The 17,375-nt window shown below is 38.6% G+C and overlaps 1 protein-coding gene across 1 annotated transcript; it reads right to left on the reverse strand.

Moving 5' to 3' along the window:
- Positions 1 to 9,936: 9,936 nt before the first annotated feature.
- LOC111882104 (uncharacterized) lies at positions 9,937 to 10,693 on the reverse strand. Its single transcript, XM_023878469.1, has 3 exons — positions 10,644 to 10,693; positions 10,126 to 10,360; positions 9,937 to 10,023 (listed from the first exon to the last, which is right to left on the reverse strand). The coding sequence occupies exons 1-3, from the start codon at positions 10,691 to 10,693 to the stop codon at positions 9,937 to 9,939; spliced, it is 372 nt and encodes a 123-aa protein (XP_023734237.1).
- Positions 10,694 to 17,375: the final 6,682 nt, after the last annotated feature.

Below are 17,375 nucleotides of genomic sequence, written 5' to 3' on the forward strand. Positions count from 1 at the left end.
TGTTTTGATGACATTAGTGGCTTAAAACTCTACTAATAAGATAGGCAATGTGACTAGAGGTAAATCGTATCCCTAGGTTTAACATAATAGAATTGAGTTAATTCTCGTGATTGATCTAATAACTCAGAAAATTTGAGAATTTTCCATTAACCTTGTGATCATACCAATTGATTCATTATATAATATGAATGGATAGACTAGGTCTAGGGGAGTTATCCTTGCTGTCTGACAACTTAGAATCGTAGGATTGGTGAGTTGGCCATCCGATCGTATCTAGTTATGAATTGGTATATAACATACCAATATCGTTTAAAGTATATTAATTAAATTGTACTATTATGAATTTAATACAAGTATTATTACCTTGATATTACGTTAATTATAAATTTATCCATGGTTGATCATACTAGTTGTTATGATTAATTATATGTTTATTTGTTTGCTATTTATTTTAGTGACATTTTGTTTTACCTTTAAGATTGATTAATAAGAAGATGCTAATATTCACTTTGTTCCCTATGTGTTCGACACCTTTACTTACCTAAGTTATGTTATTGTTGATCAGGTCTACTACCTGGTGTGGATAGTCAGTTTGGTTTTCTAGGAATTATAAATGTAAAACTAGATTTATTTTCAAGTATATATCTTTTATGACATAAGTTTTTGGCACCATTTTCACTTGGAATGGTTTTCAAGTTATCTTAAGTATAAACTATCTTTTACACATCAAGTTTTTGGCACCGTCATCGGAGAATATATTTTAACTAATATTTTTGTATCTAATTATTGATCAATCGATCCTTTCTGAAAAGAAGTTTACTTTTTTATATATAAATTTTCTTTGATAGCAATTTCCTTTGACAGAAAGGTGTTTTGTTATCTAAATGAGGGGTTATAACCAAAGGAATTTGGTCAAAGAATTGTTCGAATTTCTTTGGCACATATTCATGCCACAATTATTATGATTGTGATGCGATTAAACCTATTAATCGTTTATTGCTATGAAGATTCGATATCCTGCCGCGATTTTAATACAAATTATACTTTTTCTTGATTTTACTTTTTCCGTGAGTTTGATAATTGCAAACTATTAGGGAATTCTTGAACCAATTAGTCTACCAATTTAGTGGATTGTCCAACTTGATCCACGAAGTGAAGTACATCAACATGTTTTTGCGATGGTTAAGTAGAAGATCGGATTCTTGCTGCTCTTGACTAATTTGGTCACTTTTGTTCTGCTTTCTAGTTAATGGCATAATAAATCAAAGAAAATTGTCTGATGGGTCCCGAATGTTTATTTTTAACAAACTACCTCTTGCACATGAATAATTGAATCAACAAATCGTATAAGTGTTGTTGGAAAACAACATACAATGAATACTAATGGTGGATCATTTGTCATTCAAATTTACATATTTGGCTCCTCATCTCAACATAGATTAGGTACTGTTTAATTTATATTTAGTTTATTTTGATTTTGATTTTTAAATTTAATTTTTTTTTATTTTTCGTTGCATTATTCCAAAAAATGAATCACTCTTTGGACGAGGTTTCTATTGGAAAATTATCAAGTTTTATTTATAAATATGTACTGAATTGGATCTGAAGTAGAAAACTGAGTGAACTTACGCAAATGCATGTTACACGGGGTGTGGTTCTTTATGTTGAGCGTAGGGTCAAAATAGGCCTTCAGTCTATTTGGATTGCTCTTCGAGCCTTCGGCACGTCTGGACCGCCTCGCAAGGCCTCAGCCTATCCGGACTGCTCACTGGGTATGTTGGCCTTCAGCACAAAGCAGGACCGCCTCAACCCAACCCCCAATCAAACAACCATGTGCATATATAACAAATAATAACATAACAGTCTATAGACAGACAAACCGATCTAACAGATCATAGCAACATATAACATCCTAGCTACTTGGATACTGATCGAACGGATCATAACAGCATATAATGTCACACCCCAAAACCAAGAACGGCGGAAACGTTCTGGGGCGGAGGACGTCATGTACAGTATCACAACAATGTAAAGTAGTAAACAAGCAACAACATCATCCATTGCATTAATAATAGAATTATTATACAAGTGTGTTCTGTCAAATTTTGATAAACACTAAAGCATAAATCAAAATGAAAGATGAGTCTTGAACAAGCTCCATCTTCCTTTCTCCTTGCATCGGTACCTGTCTAAGATGACATGAGGATACAAGTAATTTTGAAAGCGAGTATCAGCTTTGAAGCTGGTGAGATCATAAGTATTTTAGTGTCTTAATTTGTATGTAAGTATTTGTATGTAAGAATTTGTATATGAACTGTAAGTATTAAAAATGTAGATGAACTGTAAGTATAAAAATGTAGATGAACTGTAAGTATGAAAATGTTTGTAAAACAACTGTAAACGTTTGAAAAACCCTAGAAATCCCTATGATTCCTACTATTATAACAGGGAGTCTTCTAACAAGACTTAACTGATCTCTATGTAGCCTTCTACCAAGGCATCTAGTGTTTGTGTGTGTCTCTTGTAAGAGTGTATATTTTCCCAAGTCTGACTACCATTTATCAAAAAGATAGTTTCTACATTACCGTGCGTCGTGTGAAAATTCACGAAGTGAATGTAATGGGAAAAGAAATAGTACTATGGTGTAGTGTCGAACTACAACCGTACCTATTACCTTAAATCTAGGGTAATACTTCCAAGTACTGTAGTATTTGATATAAATAACTACATTGGTACTCAACTGCCTTATTTGAGGGATAAGGTATAATGTGATGTCTAGATCCCAGACTATACGCTCCCCTATCAAAGGGATTTTGGGACCTACCCACGACCACTTCATGTATGCAAGCCGTGACCATCCACATTACTATGATCATGTATACTTGATATAACTATCACAATTGCATTGTGATTCATCATTATAGTTAGATCCTGAACTGGTTCCGTGCTATAGCACCTAGTGACGTCTGTTCTATGTATATGTAAGCGTACTCATGTAAGTGTGATCATGTAATTGTACTTATGTAAGTGTGATCATGTAATAGTATAGTAATGTACTGTAATGTTCTACGTGTGCTAGCTGTAATGTGTGTTCTCTCTCTATCTAGCATGTATAGTAATGTACTGTAATGTTCTAGTTGTAATGTATGCTCTCTATATCTAGCAAGTATAGTAATGTACAGTAATGATCTAGAAAGTATTGACTCATGAATGAACTGACTCATTGTATGATATTGCGTTCTAGTAATAGTTCTAGTATCTTCCTAAACTACCCATATGGTAGTTTACTAGTAATCTAACTTGTACGTATGGACATGGATGTATACCCTTGCTACCCAAGGGCATGGGATGAACTGGAAGGACCTTTTATGACTATATATGTACATATGTTATATAACTAATATTTAAACGACCTTCGGATGAGTACCCGATATCCCACCAGACCACATCTCAAGTGCGAAAAGGAAATAGGGTGGATAGCCTTCCTAAGTCTTTTAAACATTTCTTATATAACTATACATATAGAGGCATGCAATTTATAATTTAAAAGCATAAAATAAGATTTGTAAAACCTTTGAACATAAATATTTTCTAAGAAAAGACTGACTTGATGTCGATCTATAAAATGGTTTTGAAGGCATGGGTTTGATAAAACAGTTTAGTATAAAGAACATTTGTTTGAAACACAATTGCAAATAAGTTTGAAATGTAATATACAGAGTAAAATGTACAGTGTAATAAGGAGTTTTTAAACACATAAAGTGTTTATGAAAAACATTTGAAGGAAACAGTTTGGTAAAACGGCTAATGAGTAGCCAATCATTTGAATGCTGCTTATTAATCACATATGATTGATATAATAATTAGCATAATTCTACTTGTATCCCCCCATAAAACATTTAAGAACAGTTTAAAACATTGATTAAGGGGTATGAACTCACCTGCAGTATGTGACTGGAATTGAACGGACTGTTATTGTAAGGAAGGATCGGACAAGTGCTTGGTGTCAAGTGAAGACTTTAGCCACACACAATGATCCTAATTACATATGAAGACATATGTATATAAATAATTAGTGATTAAAACACTAATTATACAATTATAAACATTTAAACGCAAGGAAAACACTTTTGGTCAAGTGCTAGGAGGCTAATGGGTTGCAACAAAGGAGTGCAAGGCCTCTAATGGGAGTTTAAGGTCTAATGACCATATGATTTGGAGTTTACGGCCCAGGGGAGTAAACTCCTGGCCGTAAACTCTTAACAAAGTCTCTAAATGAAGTCTAACAATTATACAACTCATGTGGTGAATTGCCTCAAGGCTTAAACAAGTGTTTGGGCTTCTTATTAACTCCTTTGAGGAGTTTACGGCCCTAGGACCATATCCCATGGAGTTTACAGTCGTAAACTCCCTTGGGAAGGTGTTTATGGTGTTTTCAAGTCTCTAACATTTCAAGGTTATGATCTATGTTGGGTTCTAAGCATAAGGAAGGAGTTAGGGTGTCATTTGACCCCTTTATAGGGGTTTATGTCCCAAGAACTTCTCTTGGCTGTAAACTCCTCAATACTTGTGATTCCTTATGTTTTCTAGGCTTTAAACACTTTAGGGTACATGTCTAAAATCAAGTCTAAGCCTTAGGTGCCTTAAAAGCACCATTTGAGCATTCCTTTTTGGAGTTTACGGCCTAAGATATTCTTGGGCCGTGAACTCCAAAACTTGGGTGATTCTTGGTTGATTTCATGTCCCTAACACACTCCTATACAATTCCAAGGTAGTTACAAATCACGGGGGACAATCTAGGCTTGGTTTCGGGAGTTTACCGCCCAAGAACACCTTGGGGAGTAAACTCCTAAATCGGATGATTTAGCTATGTAATCTTTTTTATGAACACATTTAAAGCTTTCTAACACTACTAGAAAGAGTTACTCACAATTTGGGATAAAAACCCGAAGATCCGTGAGAGAGAATTTTGGCTTTTCTCTAATTGGAATTCAACTAATGAACTATTTGGTTCAGTTTTCTATATATAGTCCTGGGATTTTTGGCAGAAAATATTTCTGTTCTCGGAATGAACTCTAATATCCTAGAGTATTGGAATAACAGTGTTGCACAAAACCCTAGTGCATCCACTCTCCTAATATCTCCTTAAGTGTAAAATCCTGAAAACTGCCAAACTTATACTCGAAATCTGAGTTTTCACTGTAACTGTTCTACTTCTATTGGCTTCAAATGGTTTGTTCAGAATGGAAATTTCGGGTTGTCACATATAACATCCTATCTACAAGGATACCGATCTAACAAATCATAACAACATATAACATCTTATCTACTAGGATACCGATCTAACAGATCATAACATCATATATCATCCTATCTACCAGGATACCGATATAACATATCATAATAGCATTTATCATTTTATCTACCAGGATACCGATCTAACAGATCATAACAACATAACATATTAGGATAACAATCCGAAAAGGGCCAGCCTTGGTGCCTTAGACCCTTGAGTATAGTGAGGATAACTCACCTTGCAAGTAGTGCCGAAGTACCAAAAACCTCTGATCGCTGTCTCACCGGAAATCCCGAACTATCACATAATAAATACCAAGTCATTACACAACATAACAATCTTGACTAAGGGGGGTCCATATAATCCATCATGTACATTCTCTTTATTGGGCCTAAGCCCAATGCCAATTCCATAAACTTGAAAGTCCTTATGCAAAGCCCATTATTGGCGCAATTTACCAAATGAGGCCCAACTCTCTAATTTGGCCTAATTCCAAGATCCATTATCAAGACTGGACCCAAAACATAATATTCATAAAGTCCAGCAAAGGCCCAAATCCAACTAGTCCATAAACAGACCAAAACCCAAAGCCCAATTTCCAAAAGCCCAACAGAGGACGTACGCGGGTCGTACTCCTTGGGTACGCTGGGTGTACTCATCAGATGTTGACCACCTTTGGGGTGGTTGACCCAATATGTTGGACGTACTGGATTTATGCTGGGTGCATGCAGGGTTTCACCAAAACCCTAATAAGCACTTAATGGCTTAAGCACTTAAACCCAAACTCCATATCCATCGACCAAATGTGCCATAGGACTATAAAGTCTCGAACATTACCACTTTGGACGTCCATAAATTTCTTAACTCAAGGTCTTAATCCATTAAGACCCTCCTACTCAAGGTCTTAATCCATTAAGACCCTCCTACCACAAGAGCCTGAGACACATCATGGATCAGTCGAACTTGAACATCAGATAGTGCAGGTGGCTGGATGTAGTCAAGGACTATGATTGTGAGATCCTTTACTACCCAGGTAAAGCGAACGTGGTTGCAGATGCTCTGAGTCGCAAGTCATCTAGATCTTCTACTCCATTGACATGTATGAGGATGTCGGTGGATTCTCCACTTGTGGGTTTGATCAGGAGAGCTCAGGCTGAGGGTATGAGTCAGGGGAATTGGAAGCTTGAGAAGATTAGGAGTGAGAACACCCGGTTTGTGCAGGATAGTCGGGGACTATTGACTCGCTATGGCCGAGTATGGGTTCCGATGTCTGGTAGGGTCAGAAAGATTGTTTTGGAGGAGGCTCATAAGTCTCGCTTATCTATCCACCCGAGGGCCACCAAGATGTACCGAAATTTACGTTTGAGTTACTGGTGGCCAGGTATGAAGAGGGAGATTGCATGGTATGTTGAGAGCTGCTTGACCTGTCAGATGGTCAAGGCCGAGCATTAGAGGTTGCATAGTCAGCTACAGCCCTTGGAAATTCCCATGTGGAAGTGGGAACAGATCACGATGGATTTCATCACCAAACTGTCGAGGACAGCGAAAGGCTTCGACGCTATTTGGGTCATTGTGGATCGATTGACCAAGAGCACCCAGTTTTTAGCGATACATGAGAGTTCATCAACCAAGAAGTTGGCCGACTTGTATATCTGCAAGATCGTTGCTGACCATGAGGTGCCGGTCTCTATTGTCTCAGACCGGGATGTTCGGTTCACCTCCCGTTTCTGGCAGAAGTTCCATGAGGAACTGGGCACGCGGTTGCACTTCAGTATGGCCTATCATCCAAAGACAGAGTGAGCTGACCATATAGACTCTCGAGGATATGCTGAGAGCCTGTTTCATTGACTTTGGTGGGAGTTGGGACTCCTACCTACCTCTTGCAGAGTTCTCCTACAATAACAACTTTCATTCCAGTATTTGTGCCCCACCATATGATTTATTGTATGTACAGAGATATCGCACCCCAGTCTGTTAGGGTGAGATCGGTCATAGGGTGATGGGATGGACAGGGGTAGTTTTCCAAACTACCGATAGGATTCAGCAGATCCGACAGCGGTTACAGGCCGCTCAGAGTCGGCAAAAGAGTTACGCTGACTGACACCAATCTGAGCTGGAGTTCTAGGTGGGTGACATGATACTCCTGAAGGTCGCACCCTGGAAGGGTGTGATTCGCTTTAGGAAAAGGGGGAAGTTGGGTCCTCGATACATTGGGCCATTTAGGATCATTGTCAGGGTTAGCAAGGTGACTTATAGATTAGATCTCCCTGAGGAGCTTAGTCAGATCCATAGTACTTTCCATGTTTCACAGCTACAGAAGTGCATTCCAAAAGAGGCGACAATAGTGTCATTAGATGATATTCAGGTTGATGAGCGCCTGAATTCCGTAGAGAGGCCAGTGGCTATTCTTGAGAGGAAGGTGAAAGTTTTTATGGAACAGCGAAGTACCTTTGGTAAAGGTACAGTGGAAGCACAAGAGGGGATCCGAGTGGACATGGGAGCCGGAGGCAGAGATGCGGGAGCACTACCCAGACCTGTTCGCAGCAGCAGACTTCGAGGATGGAGTCTAGTTCAAGTGGGGGAGAATTGTAACACCTAGACTCCCAGGTACAAGTTTTAAGCATTATATGACATATTTATGGACCTACTCGATGAGTTGGTTGCCCCCAACTCGTCGTGTAGAGGCAGGTTAGCCAGCGTAGGTTATTGGATCTACTCGACGAGTCGGAGGACCCGGACTCGACGAGTAGGGGCTGGAAAATGAAACCCTAATTTTTAGGGTTTGCACCCTATTTAAAGGACCTTAAGTCCCTTCCTCCAGTCCTTTACCATCCTCTTGACGTCCAGAAGAAACCCTAATTGATATTACCATGTTCTTGAGTGTTTATGAGGTCTAAGGAGTGATTTTGGTGCATTTTGTGAAGGAGGGTGAAGTGTAGGAAGCTTGGAGCAAAAAGGAGCTTGAGAATATGACTCTACTTCGTCTTGGCTTCATTTTGAAGGTAACAAGTCGTTACCTTGGTTTATCTCTAGCGAAATCTCTTATGTTTGGGTTTAGAGCCATCTTTAGCACATTTGGTAGTCATTTCGAGTATTGGGACAAGATCTAAAGTTGTAACTTCAGATCTGGACTTCCCTTGGTTTCTATAACTATAAAGTCATGAGATTTGGCAAGCATGGACCTTTCCCTTTGATTTAACCTTCCCATTAGTCTAGTTTTGGCATTTAGGACCATGCATGCACGTAAAGTTTGCAACTTTATGTGGAAACCATATCCTAGGAGGTTGGATCTGTAATATGGAGCTTTGGGGTGGCTTAAAAACATTTGTATAAGCAATGGGCTGCATGAACTCGACGAGTCGCTTAGTCAACTCGGCGAGTCGGATGAGAGTTTCTCTTATTTGATTCTGCATGAACTCGGCGAGTCACCAAGAGAGCTCGACGAGTTAGTTAGGGTTTTCACTGACATCTAGACACGTATGGACTCAACGAGTTGGTTGGAAACTCGGCAAGTCAATTAGGGTTTTGGGTGACTTCTGAGTTCTTAAGAGACTCGACGTGTTACTAGGTGCACTCGATGATTTGGTTCAACATGGACTGTTGACTTTGACCAAGGGCTGACTGGTTTGACTTCTGGGGGTATTTTAGTAAATTAGGAATTTATGGAAGTGGTTCTATGGTAAATATAGGTGGTGGGGTTCGCGACTGTGATTCGATATTTTGATCTTATCACTATAGATTTGACAGTTGTGAGATGAATTTTCCTCACTATACGCAAGGGTCGAAGGCACCAAGGCCGGCCCTTTTGGATTGTTATCCTGATATGTTATGCTATTATGATCCGTTAGATCAGTATCCTGGTAGATAGGATGATGTTATACTTTTATAATCTATTAGATCGGTATCCTGGTAGATAGGATGTTATTATGTTGTTATGATCTGTTAGGTCGGTTTGTATGTCTATAGACTGTTATGTGGTTATCTGATATATGTTTACATGTTTGATTGGTGGTTGAGGCTTATCTGCTTTGTGCGAAAGCCAATAGACCTGGGCATTCCAACCTAATGGTCATGGGTAGTGAGTATTCCATCTCGAGGATGATTGGACTCGTAGTATGTGGGCATTCCGATACGATGGTTGTGGGCTTGGGGTATTCCATCCCGAGGATGATTGGACATATAGTATGTTGGCATTCCAACTCAATTGTTGAGGGCCTGGGGTATTCTAACCCGATCATTGATTGGACCCCATAGTATGTTGTTTATGATTATATGTGTATTGTTGTATGTATGGGTATTTCGGGGGAACTCACTAAGCCTCGGGCTTACAGTATCAGTTTTTGTTTCAGGTACTTTGGATGATCGCGGGAAGGTGAAGGTGTGATCGTACAGTTCCTCACAATTTTATGCTTTTGATTTCTGGGATACTCTGATACGAAACTATTTTGAAAACACTTTGTAATAATTAATGGTTTTTAATTGGTTGAATAAGTTTTAAATTGGCTTGAATTTTATGGGTGTTACAGAAAACCTTGTTCATACAAATGAGAAGTATAGATAATATTCCTAGTTATACTAAGTACATAACTACAATTGTTCAAAACAAGATTAAGACCATTTGGAAGCAAAATTTGATATTGTCATATGGCTTTGACAACTACGCGAGCGTTGTTGCCCATATGGAGTTCCAAATCTCCATCTCTAAGTTCTCTAACATTCTTTAGTCCCTGCAAATCATTGCAGATGTTAGTACCACTTCCAGTATCAAATACCCAAGAATTAATACGGAATACATATAATTCAATCACATATATACTTGAGGTGCCAACCTGGTTGGCCTTATTTTTCTTAACTTCCTCTATGTACTTGGGACAGTTGTGTTTCCAGTGTCCTTTTTCATTGCAATGAAAGAAATCAGAGTTAGCAACAGGTTTGGGCTTGGAAGTTGGTTTGGTAACAGGAGGCTTCCCTTTACCCTTTCCCTTTCCATTACCTTTCTTGGTAGCTTTTCCTTTCCCCTGACCGGTATCATTACTGGTTTTCTTCTTGGAGATTTGACCCTCACTGATAATAGCACATGATTATTCCCAATTTTTCTAGAAATTCTTGAGCATTGAATGGAGCTCATTAATTCTCCATTTCCCAGTTTTTGATAGTGAATTTTAACACAAATTGGTTGAATGACTTAAGAAATGAGGCTAGGATCATATTAGTCGCTAGCTCATTCCTAAAAGGGAGTATGAGGCAGGCAAGCTACTCAATATAATCTTTCATTTTGAGTACATGTGCACTCATAGAATATCCCTTGGTCATTTTGCAACCAATGAAAGCATTCAAGGTCTCAAACCTCTCTTGTTTAGCCTGAACTTTAAACACAATTCTAAGTTGCTCAATCATGTCAAATGCTCCATGAAACTCAAATTTTTTCTAAAGCTCATGAGTCACTGCTGCAAGCATAACGCAAGCCAATTCAGTCGAATCGTTTACATGTTTCACCCGAAAATCTTTCAATGACTTGGCGACATTTTAAGGAAGCTCTTCCAAGACAGGTTCATCAAAGACATAGTCCTTTTTCTCAAGTTTGAGGACATACTAACCTTTGTGAACCAATCAATAAAGTTGGGTCCGTTAAGTTTTTCTTTTTCCAGGATAGATCGGATGGTGAGTGATGAGATGCTTACCATTGGGGTAGTAATCTACAAAATAATGAGATTCATTTTAATATCTTTGATATAGTTTCTTTTAAAATTAATTACCCTTTGAATTAAATTCAAAAAACTAAGATCTACATCATCCTAAATAACTTGAGGCGATGACCCACAACACAAGTGATTTTGTTGATGTAGGTTGCGATAACCAATTACAAATTTTATGTAATTCTTAGATTAATGGGATCTAAAATACATTACTTTGTTTTTAATGACATGTTCATCCCATCTATGCCTCAAGACTCATATTACTAGGTGACTATTATCAGAACATGATCAAATCATCCATTTAAAAAACATATATATTATATTTATCACACCCCCAAAACAGTACGACGGAATCATCTGGGGGCGGATGGAGTTACTTCATGTACACTATCATAAGAATTGAATAGTAATGAAACATAGAAACACAAACATTCATACATTTAGATTTCAAGTATTACATTGTATACAAACACAATTGTTCCAAAAGTTGAATACGAATAACTAGAAAGTAGGAAAACATGAGACGACCACGCCGGCCCTCAAGAAGGGTTGAGTACCTGTCTACTGGTTCCCTGAGAATACATGTCATTTTAAAAAGCGTCAACTGAAAAGATGGTGAGTTCATCAGCGTTTTTGTATAAAATGGTTTTGTACTTGTTTAGAATAGTTCTCGCAGTACTTTCAGAAAATCCGATATTTTCTTTGAAAATGAATTGTAAGCCTTGTTCCAAACCTGTGAATAGATGCATGCATGTCCTTTGTTTTCCTTTTTTTTTGTAATTGTAAAGAGTGTGTTCCCAAAAAATTCAGTATTTTCTGATATAAGAAAAAATGTAGTCTTAAACCCTAAGACCAAAAGTATACGTGACGGTGTACTAAAAAAATGATATGCAGTTCTATAATTAAATAAATTCGGTGATGTGAAAGCTTCCCGTAAACCAAATGGTTTTGTTAATCTCTATGTGAGTTCTTATAACCATGCTAATATGACAGATATGCCTGAACACGACGTTCTTTAAGCGTCGGAGCCAGGGGGACCTTTGTCACCCTAGACTTGTCGGTCTAACTGTAGCGAATAGCTAAGGTGTGGGGTTGTTAATCCCGTATAGATCTATACACAACGGTCTCGCTCTCCCTCCACGAGACTCTGGTTATAACGTAGGAATTACGGTGCATGCTAGGTAGGTACGGTGAAGGAGAGTCTCACAAGAGCATTAACAGATTTACGTGAACTCTGACTCCTTTTACTTGCAAAATAAGATATTTATACCTTTAAATAATGATATGTATTTTTTTAAAGTGTGGTTTGTGACTTCCAAACTGTACCAATTATAGTTTATCTTGTTGGTTGAAACTATTTATATAATCTTTTATATAAATATAGTTGTGTATTCTAACATGAAAATATGAAATCAAAACATAATATTTTGGGGTTAAAACCTACTAGGATAAAGAATGACCATAATGTAACCATTTTTCTTGGTAAAGTTGTCTTTTAGTAAAAGGTCCCCCAAAGCCATGTAGTTTTACAAATCATAACTTTTCTTATGATTTTATAACTTAGTTTAAGTTGACTTTAACACAATGTATATCACAAATGTTTATGCCAAAACTAGAATAAACTCTAACTCATGTAAATAATCTTTTATCTTTAACATAAGGATGAAAAATGTGAAATTATTTATGGGATAAACAAATTTTACTTGTATTCCCCTCCCCCCCCCCCCCCCAAAAAAAAAAATATGGAAAAAGCTTGAGCTTTATTGAGGGTATGAACTCACCTTGGTTGTTTTTGTGTAGGATTTGAAATGTTGTGAAGAGATTATGAGCCTAAACACTAAGATGCTCTTGATGAACTCCTTGAAGCGTATAGCGCCCTAAGAAGGTTAACACACGAAAATGGGTGTGTAAATGGAATGAAATGAACAGTATAAGTTGTTAAAAACACTAAGGAATTTCGAATGCCTTACCAAACTTCTAAGACCACTTAAGTGATGGTGATTTTGGAGGACTTAGCTCTTGTTCTTGAGGGAGTTTTTGGTGAAATAGAAATGAATGGTTACTAGAGAATGGTGGAAATGTTTTTCCCCTGGACGTGACTTATATGGAAAAGGATGGGTGTAACATCCTGATATCCGAGGTATAGCATTGTGATATTTAGGCATGAGTTTGATTGGGTGACTCGACGAGTTGGCTCCTTAGCTCGTCGAGTTGGGTCGCGGCTTGGGGACATGTCAAATGGATGGACTCGACGAGTCGGGTATCTGACTCGCCGAGTCAGCGTTGTGGATAGAAACCCTAAATCCTTAGGCCTGAGACCTATTTAAAGGCCCTTATGGCCTTCATTTGTGGCCACACATACCCTGGAGAAACCCTAATTAAACCAGAGAGCATAGAGAGAGAGAGAGAGAGAGCTAATTTATTCATTATTGTGCATCCTTGCAAGGAAGAAGGAGGGAATCCAAGCTAAGCTAACTTTAGGGGCTCAGATCTTCCATCATTTCATTCAAAGTTGCTGCTGGAGGTTTGGATTCATGTCTATTTCCGTATGTATAGTAGATTTCATGAACTTAGGGTTTCTTCCTCTCCTTTATAGTTAAGATATGGTGTATGTGAAGTCCCTTTGTGGCATTGATATCAGATCTGGACCTTGAGAGGTCCATAGAGTCCCGATAATCCATCTTTAGGCAGTCCCATAAGTGTTTTGAGCCTAAGTTATCATATTAAGGGTTATTTTGTCAAATAGAGTTGATGGTGCGATGCATAGGCCTAAAGGTCAGACCTTTACGTGATTTTTGGGTTCTAGAAGGCTAGATCTATAGGTTAGAGGAGCAGATCTGACCTCAGAAGGTCGTTTGGGTATTGTCATGGAGGAAACTTGCCGAGTCCACGAGAGAACTCGACGATTCGGATCGGGTTGCCCCGCGATTCGTGACCAGTGGTAACCCGTTGAGTTAGGAGGTTAGCTCGACGAGTCGAGTGAGGTCTTAGAGGGAATCGGGGTATACGCATGGACTCGCTGAGTCATAGAGTGCACTCGACGAGTCTGGTCAAAGTTGGACCGTTGACTGGAGTTGACTTTCATTGACTTTTAGGGTTTAGTCAACAAGTGGACCTTTGGACCAGTAGAAGGGTAGAATGGTCTTTTATCCTTCTAAGAGGTCATAGGAAGGGATTTGTATAGCCTTTGAGAGCCGTTATTGATTAAGGGTAATTTCCTCATGTGATTAGGCAGAGGCTAGATCAGTATTCCGAGTTTAAGACTTTTCGAGATTTACGAGGTGAGTCTTCTCACTATACTTTACCTTGAGTGGTAGTTATGTGTGTTCGTAAGGTCTTATGTGCTTACATTGAGTATTATGTTATCTTGTTGTATGTGACATGCTATGCATTATGTCTTTGTGATTTATGCTATGCGTAGTTTATAGACCGGACCAGAGGGTCCAACGATTCATGAGGCCGGAAGGCTCAAGCAGACCGGATTGGAGGGTCCAACGAGCTTAGGACCGGAAGTTCCACAGAGTTAGGGCCAGAGGGTCCACAGAGTTAGGGCCAGAGGGTCCACAGAGTTAGGACCGGAAGGTCCATAGAGTTAGGACCAGAGGGTCCACAGAGTTATAGCCTCAAGTGGCTAATATGTGTTGTATGTGATATTTTAGGGAACTCACTAAGCTCCGTGCTTACCGTGTCATGTGTTATGTGTTTCAGGTTCTTATCAGGATCGCGGGAAGAAGGCGGCTCGATTGTACAAAGAAGAGAAAAGAGTCATGAATAGAGATCCTGGATTTTTATAATGTTTTGAAAACTTTGTTGACTATTAAAAAGTGTTTATTTAGAATGACGCGACACTCATTTTTATGAAATAAAAATGAAATTTTAATTTGAAAATTTTTACGGTGTTACAATGGGCGTTGATATCTGATGTACATTGGAATGTTTTCCTAGTTGTTTGTTGGGTAAGAGTATGTGAAGCTGGCCCCTTTTTCCTAAGGAAATCTCTGATGTACTACAAATCTAATAGAAAACTCCCTTGGAAACTACTTTTTCATAATTTACTCTATAGGTTTACTACCACAGGAAGGGGTTTACGGCCTAGGTATAACCATAAACCCTTAGAACCCCTCACAAATGAGGTTTTCGGTCTTGATGGATCTAAGGGGGGTGTTTGCGGCCAAGTTATGGCCCATTAAGGTGTTTACGGCCAAGCTAAGGTCCTTTAGGGTGTCTTCGGCCAAAGTGCTTAGTTTTGAGGGTGTTTGAGGTCTTAAGGTCCTCCATGGAAAGGGGTTTACGGTTCTATCTTGTCCCCAAAAGGGTGTTTTCGGCCATGGTGAAGTTCTAGGCCCTAATTCATAAAGCAAATGCTTATGGTGTGCTATCTTGTTGACTTGTCAAGAATGCATTTAAACGTGGTTCCATAAAGCTTATTCACACATATTTATATACACATATGTTAACTTAAGTCGTTGTTCTTATGGCCTTCAGTGTTCTAATGTGGGCGGGATACTAGGCTAAATACTAATAAACAATATTTAAATCCATGATTCCTATTTCAAATTTATTGTTTACTTTCAAGGGGTTATCTTATATATGAATTCCAAATTGTATACATCCATTTACATGAACTTATGCACTTTTAGGTTTTCAAGGTTTTTATTGTAATAGGGTTACAGTTTAGACCGTGCTTGATCCAAATCTTTCGGGTTGTCACATCATCCCCCCGTTAGAGGGAATTTCGTCCCCAAAATTAGCATCTTGGATGGCTCTTACAAGTAGGAGAAAGTTGTGAGTATCTCTGTTTCATCTGGTCTCTTCGTTCCTAGGGGAATTTGGGTCCTTTGTTGGTGTTCCAGTGGACCTTCGCTATTGATATTTGACCTTGATCTTTTTGGTTTCCCTGCCCATGATCCTCACATGTTCCTCTTTGGGGTGTAGGTTCTTGTTTACTAAGATTTCGTCGAGTGGGATTACAAGAGTTTCAGCGATTAGACACCGCTTAGGGTTGGACACGTGGAATGTGGGTCATTTGATGTTGATTTCTAGTGGTAACCGAGGTCTGTGAATCACTGGACCGATTATGGCGAGGATCTCAAATGGTATAATGAAGTTTGTGTACTTGTTTGTCCTATAGGTAGTGACTCTAAACCTTAAGTATGGCACTAAGGTTGCGTGTGGTGCACCTGACCCTATGAATCTTACGCTATCTTGGGAGTTTCTTCCTACAGAATTCTGAGTTAGTGGTATGTCGACCCTTCCTCATTCCTTGAAGTTGGTTGAATAGGTCGTTGATTCGGAATTAGGGACATTGAGGCTTGACGATGGGTTAGTTTGACTTTTGGGAGTCAATGCTTATGAGTCAGATGGGTACTCTCTGAGGTTAGAGTTTCGGTATGAAAGTTTTTCCTTACTTATTAGATTGTCCCATTGACAGGAAAATATATGTTTTTGTGTTGGTGCTAATTGGTATTGGGGGTTTGGCTATTGGAATGGATCCAAGAGTCGAGTCGATTCTGAACTCAACTTGGCACATGGGTGATGTTTCTGAAAGACCTTCTGGGAAATACTTCGGAAAGGTTGTAAATTTCTGGGTTACCCTTGATGTCTTTTGTTTCTTGTCTTCTATTTCTATTATGGGGAAAGAGCGTGGTACCCTTTACGTAGGTACTTATGAGCCCAGATGTGAGAGATGATTTGGAGGTTTATCGTTATAGATTGAAAGAGTTTCGTTAATCGGTCGGTTAAGGCAAAGGGTCTCTTTGTGGCACTTGAAATAGGTATGGTGAGAATCAATTCATTCCATGTTTAATGACGACCTTGGGATTTCTTATTGTAGTCGATGGTAAGTCTATTTGAAAGGGGGATGATTGTTTAGAACGGTAGTGTATTTTATGTACAGTATTGTCTTTGTTATTACTACTGCAAAAATTTTGTATCGGGATTAGTGGGTTCTAGAAGCACAAGTGCTTGATGAAATCTGATAGCATGTTTCCTAATAGGTCTCTCTATAATAGTTTGGTGTAACCTAGTCATATATAATTAAGATTGAAAAGACAGTCAACTGAGTGGCCCCGCCTTAAACCCACAACCAGACAAGGAACAGGAATTAAGGTGGAATCACGCACTCTAAGTCTGTAGAATCTTAATTATATATGACCCGACGTTTACACTAATCTATCGTAGCTCACCTTCAAGGATCTTTATTTTTTCTATGATATGATTTGTTCGGATGAGTGAGCAATTTATGATTATGTTTTTAATTGGAAATTTTTTTGTGAAAATTCAATGCTTAATTTTTGTTGTTTGGAAACGTACCGAAAATCCTAGTAGGTTTCCTCGTTGCTTCTTCATGTTTCATTTTTGAAATGCTTCTGACGTCTCTGTCA

Source organism: Lactuca sativa, chromosome 4 (genome assembly GCF_002870075.4).
Source record: "Lactuca sativa cultivar Salinas chromosome 4, Lsat_Salinas_v11, whole genome shotgun sequence".
In the NCBI taxonomy this organism is placed as follows: Eukaryota; Viridiplantae; Streptophyta; class Magnoliopsida; order Asterales; family Asteraceae; genus Lactuca; species Lactuca sativa.

Coding starts and splice junctions, on each gene's coding strand:
- LOC111882104 (XM_023878469.1), bottom strand. CDS start 10,693: ATGATTGAGCAACTTAGAATTGTGTTTAAAGTTCAGGCTAAACAAGAG. Junction 10,361..10,643: donor GTTCAGGCTAAACAAGAGAG/GTTTGAGACCTT, acceptor TGCTATTATCAG/TGAGGGTCAAATCTCCAAGA. Junction 10,024..10,125: donor AGAAAAATAAGGCCAACCAG/GTTGGCACCTCA, acceptor AATGATTTGCAG/GGACTAAAGAATGTTAGAGA.